Source organism: Varanus komodoensis, unplaced genomic scaffold (assembly GCF_004798865.1).
Source record: "Varanus komodoensis strain SLA01 unplaced genomic scaffold, ASM479886v1 scaffold81, whole genome shotgun sequence".
Taxonomy (NCBI): domain Eukaryota; kingdom Metazoa; phylum Chordata; class Lepidosauria; order Squamata; family Varanidae; genus Varanus; species Varanus komodoensis.
Window position 1 is genome coordinate 490,781 of NW_025336495.1, and position 10,210 is coordinate 500,990.

Below are 10,210 nucleotides of genomic sequence, written 5' to 3' on the forward strand. Positions count from 1 at the left end.
GGCCTGACTCGGCTTCATGGCGCATGCGTAGAGGAAGGAGGCGGTGCTACGCTTGTACGGTTCACAGCACCTTTCGCCACGGGAGAAAAGTTAGCACACGCCCAGAGACACGCTTGTTTTCAAAACTAATACATTTCTCCCCTCTGGGTAAAGGCAGAAACCTTGGCACATTTTTTAAAAAATTAGATCATGAAGCTCCATGAACTGGGTGGGTTACTTGTGGCCAATTGGCTTGTTTTGCAAATTACAGTAGGGCAACGTTATTGTGTTACCCTAACACAAAGGCTGAAGGAAGGAGCTGCCTGCTAAAATGGGCCAAATGACAAGGTGGGCTATGAGGAGAGACAGAACTTGGGAATAAACCCCCCACTCTGCATGGATGATCTTGCAGGTTCGATTGCCTGCACCTCCAGGCACCTCAGAAGCATCCCCCCCCCACCACCACTGGCTCTGGGCAAACCTGCAGGGACCAGACTGAACCATGAACTTGCATGATCTTGCATTTTTTTTCCTGTCGGAAGGCATTGCAGCATTTGTATGTAGGAGTGCTCCACATGGCTGGCAAGCTTTTCCATTTTCATACTGTGCTTTATAATTATTGGACGTAGCTAAAAGAAGGCACTTTCCAGCTTGCACTCTGCATGTGGCCGAAGAACAACAATGTTTAAAGGATTTCACTGTGCAGTACATGAATCAGAGCTTAGTCCTAACCCTGAATATTTCACGGAGTAGGCAAACAACTGCTTGAGGGCAGACAGTTACTTCAGGGGGCTGAATGGCACCCATTAGCAATCTGCATGAGCCCCCACACGAATGGAGAAATGCTGTATTCGAACTACAACCCCACCTTCAAGGGCAAGCTGTCGCTCAGTGGGATTTCTTCGGCTTCAGGAGAGCAGTGCTTCTATCCCTTGACAGAGGCCAGTGGCAACCACTGGGGCGGCTATTCTGGTCTTTGGCCAGCAGGGGGAGCCATTGCGCCGCCTCAGAACCTCGCAGTTGCGCTTCGCATCCCTTGCTAGTCTCAGCTCATTTCCTGCTTTAGCCTTCCTGATGCCGTCCCTGCAAGTCCTCGCTGTTCGATACTCTTCCTTTGTGGCCAGGCCCTGCTTCCACTTCCTGTGCATGGCCCTTTTTTGCTTCCAGGCCGTCACTTAACTCTTTGTGGAGCCACGCGGGCCTCCTCTGCGGTCTTCTACACTTTTTTCTTGGTAATTGTGCCCGGAGAATCTTCTTTTTCAAGACTTCCCATCCTTCCTGGACTCCTTTTCTCTTAAGAGTGAGTTGCCATGGCACATCACTTACCATTGTTCCGCGTTCGTAAAAGTTGGCTTTCTTGAAGTCCAGGATGCGCATTTGGCTCCAGTTACCCTTTGTCTCCTTCATAATTGAGAATTCAAGCATGACATGGTCACTGTCCCCCAGAGCTGCCAGGGTCGCTGTTTTGTCCACCAGGCCATCCCTGTCAGTTAGCATTAGATCGAGGACAGCTGGTCCTCTCGCCCCTTCCTCTACCTTCTGCTGGAGGAAGTTGTCGGCAACACACGTCAGGAATCCCTTGGAGGGGCCACGCTTGGCAGAAATGGTCTCCCAGCAACTATCAGGGGAACTGAAGCCCCCCATGACGACTACCTCATGCTTCTTGGAAGTGCTGGCAAGTTGCTTTTCGAAGGTTGCATCTTTGTCCTCTTTTTGACTGGGTGGATGGTAATATATGACAATGACTGCATTTTTCTTATTTTTTGCTCCCTTGAAATTTAGCCAGATGCTTTCAATGGCTAAATTCAGTTCCTCTTCTTGTATTTCTGTGCAGATGTATGTGCCTCTCACATATAGTACAAATCCACCTCCCTTTTTGTCCTTTCTATTTCTCTCAAACAGGTTGTATCCATCAATTGCAGCATTCCAGTCATGTGAGTCGTCCCACCAAGTTTGTTATTCACATGGATCAAGAATCCAGCACTTCTGGTTTGCCGCCCTTCCAGTCTTCTTCCCTTTCATATTGTATCTTTTAGACTGGGGACTGACTTATTTCCACCTCTGGAAGCCATCTTGGCTAAAGGGAGGAACTATAATAGAAACACAGAGCAAATCAGAAGGGGCCTCCCGGGCCATCTAGTCTGACCCTTGGCTCCAGCCAGCTCCGCTCATGACATGCCCACCACGTGCACGTCCAGCCTAGACGTTCAAGGGAGGAAGGGAGGAAGTCCTGGTGCACGCAGGCATCCCGGGCCTGACAGTGCCTTGAGACTAGGTGGGAGCACGGAAATAAAACATGTGATTCCGGCTGCTGCTGGGCTTGTACAGCCCGTATCTGACAGCATCTTACAGAGACCTCCAATTATGGTGGAGGAATGATGCCAGCACATAGTTGAAGCTTGTTTAGGATGAGGCCCATGTACCAGCATCCCCTGAGATGCTGTCTAGTGACGGAGTTAATGTCCCTGCCTACTCGCAGGTCCAGCGGTTCAGGTTCCTGGGCAGAGCCCTGCATGGCCCCCCAAGCTTCCCACCAAAACCAGCACCACCTCTCCCCCTCCTCGCTTGAGCAACTTCCCAGTGGGCCAAAGGTGTGCAAAACGGTTTTTATTTGCTCTCACCCCCAGTGATTAAAATCCTAGCCCCAAGGCTGCCCTCCTGGAAGTGGGAGCTCAGTCTTTGCTCTTGCCATAGATGCTGCTCAAGGCACTCTGCGCCTGCGTGATCTGTTGCTGCAGTCTTTGTTTGGTGGCCTCGCTGGTCGCCTTTCTGAGCAGGCCTTTCATTTCCTCCACCACAGCCCGGTAGCCAGTCGTGTTGTGGAAGACACGGATGGCTCGGTCCCCACAGGACACCAAGAAGCAGCTGTTCACATCGAAAGCCAAGTCTGTGATGTGCTCCCCATGGACAGCTTCGAAGCGCTCCTCCTCCTCACCCCTCTGGGTGTTGTAAACAAAGATGCTGGTGCCGCAGGAGATGGCCAGAGCGCGGGCATCGGGCGCCAGGGCGATGCGGCACGGCTCCGCCACCTCACACTTCCCTGTCAGCAGCAGGTACGGATCCTGCTGCTTCTTGTACTCCACATCTGTGTCCCACAGTTTCCACGTGCCGTCCTTCGACACAGTTGCCATCCTGTTCAGCAGAAAGGGAGGGATAGTGAGGGCTAGCTTCTGCGTGGAGAGACTGGGAGCACTTTCCAGTCAAGTGCTCAAGACAGGAACACATCCTTGGGTGCAGCATTCTTTAATTTCATTCACGGAGGGTGTGACTTGCATGCCAGGATCTAGCTGGTGGGTTGTGGGGTTCCAGTGAAGAGCACAACGAATTCCACAAGCCTCAAGTCCAACCAGCCCAGATCTAAGGAAGAGAACTGGGTGGAGGGAGGCAAGTCTGAACAAGCCCTTCAGCCCAGCTGCCCAACATCAAAGTTGCCAGAAGCACAACAGAGGGGCTGGCAGGTGGCAGAGGAGCGTGAGACTAGGCAAGGGGTGCGTGGCCTCTCCCAAGACCCCCACCCTTTTGGGGGACACTAGGAAAGAGCTGTGGCCTCCTCACAGAATGGCTGTTGTGGGGAAGCTTGCCTGTTTTCAAAATGGCTGCCATGGGAGGCAAGGGTGGTCACGAAACACTAGTTTCCCAGGAAACATAGTGGTGAGTCTAAGAGAAAAGAAACCAGCCCAAGAACTGATGGAGAGAGCAGAGGGGGTGCCTGAGTTTCTGTTTTCAGAACCCAAACGAAGACAGCTCTGGAGCACAGCACTCCCTTGGCTGCATGCCAGCCCCTACCCCCCCGGTAAAAACTAATTTTTCAAACATCTCAGAACATAAATTAACGTTCGAGAGGAACAGAGCCCGCTGGGCACCAGAAAGGGTGTCTGCATGTGCTGCTGCACCACAAGAGAGAAACCTGGCCAGGTTCAGAGCAGGTAACGGATAGTTTCTCACCGTCTGGAGTCATTGGAGAAAGAGAAGGAGTACACACCAGCAGTGTGTCCCTTCAGCTCAAAGGCCCTGGTCACCTCCCGGAATTCCCCACTCTTGCTGAAACACACTTCCCACACCTTCACATCGGGGGTGAAGCCACATGAGGCGACAAACCTGGAGGAGGCAGAAGGAACAGACTGACAGGGAAGGGGTTTATTGCTCCAGCAGGAGCTTCGGCCAAGTGGGCGCCCTGCAGGCCAGCACTTCTCAGAGGCTCGCAAACGCTCACCACTGACGTGCAGCTGAAACCAGGAGGTATGCAAGCCACACGCTCCTTACCTCCCACATGGGGACACAGTTGCGAAGGTGTTGTGCATCTGATTGGTGTTGATGGTGGCCAAGACATCCCCCTTCAGGTCCCAGATCAAGATGGTCGTGTCACTTGAGGCTGTCATGATGTATTTCCCTGGGGGTTGGGGGGGGGGAACAAAGGTTAGAGGCTTTCCTGGTTGATGCAGGGACAAGCACGGAGATTCTTCAGGGCCTTCTGGGAGAAGGGTGACTCGCTGGACAGCACTGCCCACTGCACCACACCTTATCTCATTTAGACGTTTATAAATCACCTTTGCATGTGTTTTCACCTCTCTAAATGATAGGTGGGCTTGCAGATTCTCTGTCTACAGCTCTGATTACAGTGAGATGGCAAGGTAAGGTAAACTGAAACATGTGACTGAGCTGACCGCCTCATATATACTTCTCCCCTTTACTCTTCTCTTCTGTTGCCTTTCTACTGTTCCTTTTTACTTCATTCAGCTTTTTGAACCAAGGTAATAATATTCTAACTTGCTGCAACCTAGATTCTTCAGGCATTTTTGTTTATGTATTTGGAAAGGACTCTGAAATGGACAGTTTCTTCGTGTTTTATTTGAACTTTAATTAGACCTTAACAGCTGTAAAATTATCTGATATCTTTGCTTAAGAAACTAAGAATTATGGATACTGAAAACTGACCTTGATATAGGTGAAGCTTTGGTGTGATGAGACAGAGACAGCAGTCAACCTTCCTTGGTTTTCTATAGTGGGAGCTACTGGATGTTTGAGCTGGAAGGGGATGGGACTGGGAGGAAGCGGCTCACTTATTTATTTCGACCCCTCAGCTTCCCTTCTCTCCTCTGCTGCTCCTGGCCCTCTGCTCCTCTGCCCAGCTCCCACCTTGCCTTCACCAGTCCCCTGGCCACTCAGCACTCTCTCCCAGCCTCTGCCGCTCCGCTGCTCTGCCAAGAGGCAAGAGCCAAAAGAGTTGAGGTCAACCCTGACTGCTCTTTAGAAGGCCAAATACTGAAGATGAAACTCAAATACTTTGGCCACCTAATGAGAAGGAGGGACTCGCTGGAGAAGAGCCTGATGCTGGGAACAATTGACGGCAAAAGAAGAAGGGGGCGGCAGAGGATGAGGTGGCTAGAAGGAGCCACTGAAGCAGTCAGTGTGAACTTGAGTGGACTCCGGGGGATGGTGGAGGACAGCAAAGCCTGGAGGAATGTTGTCCATAAGGTTGCGATGGGTCAGACGCGACTTAGCAACTAGCAAAGCAAATATACACACACATTTCTCTGAATTTCATTTATGTAAAGAAAACAATAAAAATAATTTTAAAAGCAAGGAGATTCTTCCAGGGAAACAGGGTTAGTCTCTGACTTCTGCAGCTGTAGGCCAGGAAGCCCCAAGTCCCTCGACCCGCTTCCATACCTGTGTCAGCCACTTCAATGTTGATGATGGGGCCTTTGTGATGCTTTGGAAACTCTTCTGGAACTGCCACATATGTCATGCTGCCATCCTCTTTCTTCGCTATCTTAAAGAACCGGAGGGTCTCACCGTTGGCAAGCCAGACAATGAAAGCTCTGAGTGAAGGAAGGAGAGGACTGGAGGCATTATTGATCTATCTCTGGCTTCTGCTTAGAAACAAATCTTGAGGTGCTTTACAAAGGAATAAAAGCAGGCACAGCAATGAACAAAAAGCACACACTCAGCTGCTCAATACTGGAAAAGTGAGGAGCTGCCCACCGATGGATTGATTCTAAGAAAGATCTTGGACTGTGCAGAAATGGATAGACTAACTTTATCGTTGAAGGAGAAAGAGGATACTGATTTCTATCGAACTTGGGACTCTTTTTATAATTGGCTGGAGAAATGGGACTTGGCGTAAATTTAGAGATGTTTTTCAAACTATGATAAACTAACTGGAATTTGATATTAGAATGTTAAAAAATATGTAGTAGGACGTTCACCCAGTGAATCCAATGTTAATGTTTGTGATGTTTGATTTTTTTTTTTAGTCTTAGTTTAAAAATTGTAATAATAATAAATAAAAAAGCACACGCGGTCACAGACTAGTATCATGAAGCTGGAACAGAGAGGGTTCCCAGTTGGGAGAAAGCCAAAGCGAACAGCAAAGGTTTCAGTAAATGCCCAGGCCATGCCAGCGTTTGAGTGTTCTGTGAGCAGGGGGAGCCTTTGCAGAGAAGGCCTCTCCCCCATGTTGCTGTCAAGGCCCAGCAGGGACAACCCCCCCCCCCACGCACACAGAGACAATCAAATGCCCTGGGAATATGGGGGGACATGGTCCTTGAGGTCAGTAGTCCTGAACATAATGGGCGTAAACCTGGCCTTGTTGCAGACCTGGCAGCCAGCACAGCTCTCTGAGCACAGGTATCATATGCCAGAGGTGTGGCACCCCAGCTCGGGACCCTGCTGGAGCTTCTGAGCCAGTCTGAAGGGCAGCTGCTGCCAGACTCGAGGTTCCCAGTGGACCCTTGTGTTGGCCTGCATGCGCAGAAATTCTGACGGCTCTGTCCCCCAGCCCAAACCCCCTTACTGGACAATCCCTCTCCTGTTTCAGTTATTGAAGAGGACAAGGAAAGGGGGCCACCCATACATCTCTGCCCCAGCCACACCTGGAGTCCGGGTAGAAGCGGACCAGGGTGGCATGATCCAGCTCCACGTTGGCCCGCAAGGAGCGATGCTCCCGCTCCAAGAAGTCCTTGGTGCTCCAGACACGCACTGTGCGGTCGTCAGAGCAGGATGCCAGGTATTTCCCGTTGCTGCTGAAGTCGAGGCAGGTGACGCTCCCGCTGTGGCCCTGCACAACACCGAGAAAAAAGAGACGCATTGGGTGGGCTCCAGCTGGGGCACGGTAATCCCAAGGCGCAGAAAACTGGCCATGAGAATGCACACTGGGGAAGGGGAGAGGGAGGGGCTGAGAGATTCAGGAGCACTGTGGAGACAATCCCCCCACCAGTGTAGCCCCCCTTTCCTTCCAAACAGGGGCAGGCAACTCGTGGACCCCCAGTCTTCACCTACAACCTCACCAATTTCTATGCTGGCTAAGGCTGATGGGAGTTGTAGGACAAAGTATCTTGCAAACCGCAAGTGTCCCACCATGCCTTTGAACTGCAAGCTTCTTGGAGGGAGGCTTTGAGTGCTGGCAGTGTTGCTTAACCAGCAACATGGCCTCCAGTTCTTGTGCAGTTTCCCCCATCCTGAAAGACTTAAATGCCCCCCGAGAAGAAGGTCTTTAAAGAAACATGCTGGCGTTTGTTGTATTTTCTGAGCCATCCCTCACCCACCACTGGCTGCCAAGAGTACCTCCGAAACATAACTCCCCCTCCAGCTGAAGGAGACTCCACATGCCAGGGAAGGCTCTGCCTTGCATCTCGAGAACAGCAGCGCTCACCTTGAGGACTGCTGCCAGGAGCGGGTGCGCGAAGGCATGCTGCTGGGGTTTCTCTTTCCGGATTCGCTGGTGCTGCTTCTGCTTCAGGCCTGAGGTTTTGCTGGGCATGCTGCTGTTCACATTCAGATCTGAGGAATACAAATGAAACAAGAGCTTCTTAAAGTAACACTTCATCATTGCCAAAACTCAAACTCTCCCGATCGGATACCCGTATTGTGGCATCTGGGTAGTGTGAAAGAGTAAGGCAGCAGGTGTATTCACTCTGGGGCAGGGGCAAGGAGTTCTTGTGATCCCAAGGAAATGATTCAGCCAGCTTCCAGGTTTACTTATAAGGAGAAACTTGATTCTTGAAACAAAATACAAGCAAGCTAGCTAGCATTCCTAAAGTGTTTAACAGCAACCCCTGCAAGGTAGGCTCCCATCCGTTGGAACCGATGGAGTCAGCAGAGCCTCCTCAAAGCAGTCCAAACAATAGTACATAGGAAATGGCCGGCTTATATAGGTTACGTATACGTAGAGCCAGTGTGGTGTGAGAGTCCGTGTGGTGTCGTGGTTAAGAGCCTGGGACTGGGACTCAGGTGATCTGGGTTCTAGTCCCCGCTCGGCCATGGGGCCTACTGGGTGACTTGGGCCAGTCACCGGCTCTCAGCCCAACCTACCTCACAGGGTTGTTGTTGTGGGGATAAGATGGAGGAAGAGAATGATGCAAGCTGCCTTGAGCCCTTTGTAGGAAAAAGGCAGGATAGAAATCGGAAAATAAATAAATGTATGCATACACCGAAACATTCAGCAATTATGCATCAAGGTAGATTTGAGACATGAATCGGTGCCAGAGGAGGCAGCAGAGACACTGGGTGCACAGGAGCAAAAATGCATTTGGGGGAAGCGAGTCAGAAAGGCCTGTCAAGGCTATTTATTTATTTAACACATTTTTATGCCGCCCCCATCGCAACAAAGCCTCGGGGCGGCTCACAACAAAAACGAAATATACAAATATAACAATTATACAACAAAAACATTAAAACCCGGTGCATCTCGGCTTAAAAGATTTAAAATCCTCTAAATACCAATAAATTAACAATTAAAATAAGTTTTAAATAAAAAGGTCTTAGCCTGGCACCGAAAAACAAATAACGACAGCACCAGACGGACCTCTCTGGGGAGCACATTCCATAGATGCGCAGGCTATATAGCAAGGGGACGGCATACAAAAACTTTAAATAAATAAATAAATAAATAAAGCTGTGATCTGGAGGATTCCCCTCCACTGTGTGGCCCGTCCAGGCCTCTGAACTGGGGGGCTCCTCTGCACGGAGGGTGCCAAAACAAGAGGGCGTAGCCTGAGTCAGCTGCTTCCATGTGAGGGCAAGAGTGTATTAAGGCGAGGTGGATTAAGAAGTCTGGTCAAGGAAGCAAACACTGCAGCAAGCCCATCTATGAAGGCCAGAAGATGTCTCTGTACGGTGAAGGCACTCAGGTGGGGCCAGGAAAAGATAACTAAAGTGATCGATTTTAATTAAAGCAGAGAAGGTGTTTGGAGTTCATCCAAGCCTACGTTTTGGGGAGTCAGAGCCGGGCACATGCATCTCTACTCCTAGGGAGCCCTACACTCTGCAGAAGCTGGACCTGATGGCCTCACCGGCCCCTCTTCACTCGCTCGCCCGTGCCTCGATGGTTTTTAACCTCCTCCTCCAGCTCGGCTCTTGCACCCATTTCGCAGGCGGGAAAGGTGAGGCGAGCCGAAGGAGGCGCGTCCCAAGCCCGCCGGGGGGTGTGGCCTGCGCGAGACACACCCCCTCGCGCCCCCGGCTCACCCTCGCGGGGCTCCGCGTCCTTCTCCGCGCCGAGCCGCGTCCCCCGCCCCTTCCCCAGCACCAGCAGCAGCAGCGCCGCAAGCACGAGGCCGCCGAGCAGCACCGTCAGCGCCGCCAGAGGGCCCGACGCGGCCAGCGCGGTCGCCTCCATCTTCCCGCCGCCACGGCTAAGCCACCTCAGCGCACGCGGGCGCGCGCGCGCGCACGCACTCACGGCGCGCGCGCGCCAGCCAATCAGCGGTGACGCCACCAGCGTGCGCACGCTTCGTCTCGCACGTACGGCGCGTGCGCGGCATCCTGGTTCGCTGAGAGGTCTGAGCTCGGGTCAGAAAATAGAAATAGTACTGTTAGAGGGACGCGTTCTTTCAATTGACTGCGTATTGCAAGTTTCTGAACGCAAAAAGTTGTTCTTCCGCGGCTGAAGTGAGAGCAGCCCGGACGAATCCACGCAGAGACCCAGGACATTTAGGCGAGCTGGGGTCAGGTGGCAGAGGGCAGCCAGGCTTCCCAATCTCGTGCCCTCCAGAAATGCGGGACTGCATCTTTGGGTGGCAAGACCGTAGACATCCGTTTTCTCCAGCAGCCATGACAGCAAGTAGTAAAGACTGATATCCGGGAGAAGCGGAGCCGCTCCACAGGCCTTGCACCAGGACCCCCTTTTCCTCTTTCCTCCCCATTCCATTTTCCTTGAGTGCTATGTCTTTTGAGATTGTAAGCCTGTGCGGCAAGGACTAGCTTCTTTTTATTGGCTGCATGTCAGCTG

The 10,210-nt window shown here is 51.7% G+C and overlaps 1 protein-coding gene across 1 annotated transcript; it reads right to left on the bottom strand.

Moving 5' to 3' along the window:
* Positions 1-2,571: 2,571 nt before the first annotated feature.
* On the bottom strand, positions 2,572-9,621 carry TBL2 (transducin beta like 2). The gene is made up of 7 exons (XM_044456170.1): positions 9,448-9,621; positions 7,634-7,761; positions 6,855-7,039; positions 5,650-5,801; positions 4,243-4,369; positions 3,925-4,077; positions 2,572-3,111 (listed from the first exon to the last, which is right to left on the bottom strand). The coding sequence occupies exons 1-7, from the start codon at positions 9,596-9,598 to the stop codon at positions 2,652-2,654; spliced, it is 1,356 nt and encodes a 451-aa protein (XP_044312105.1). The 5' UTR covers positions 9,599-9,621; the 3' UTR covers positions 2,572-2,651.
* Positions 9,622-10,210: the final 589 nt, after the last annotated feature.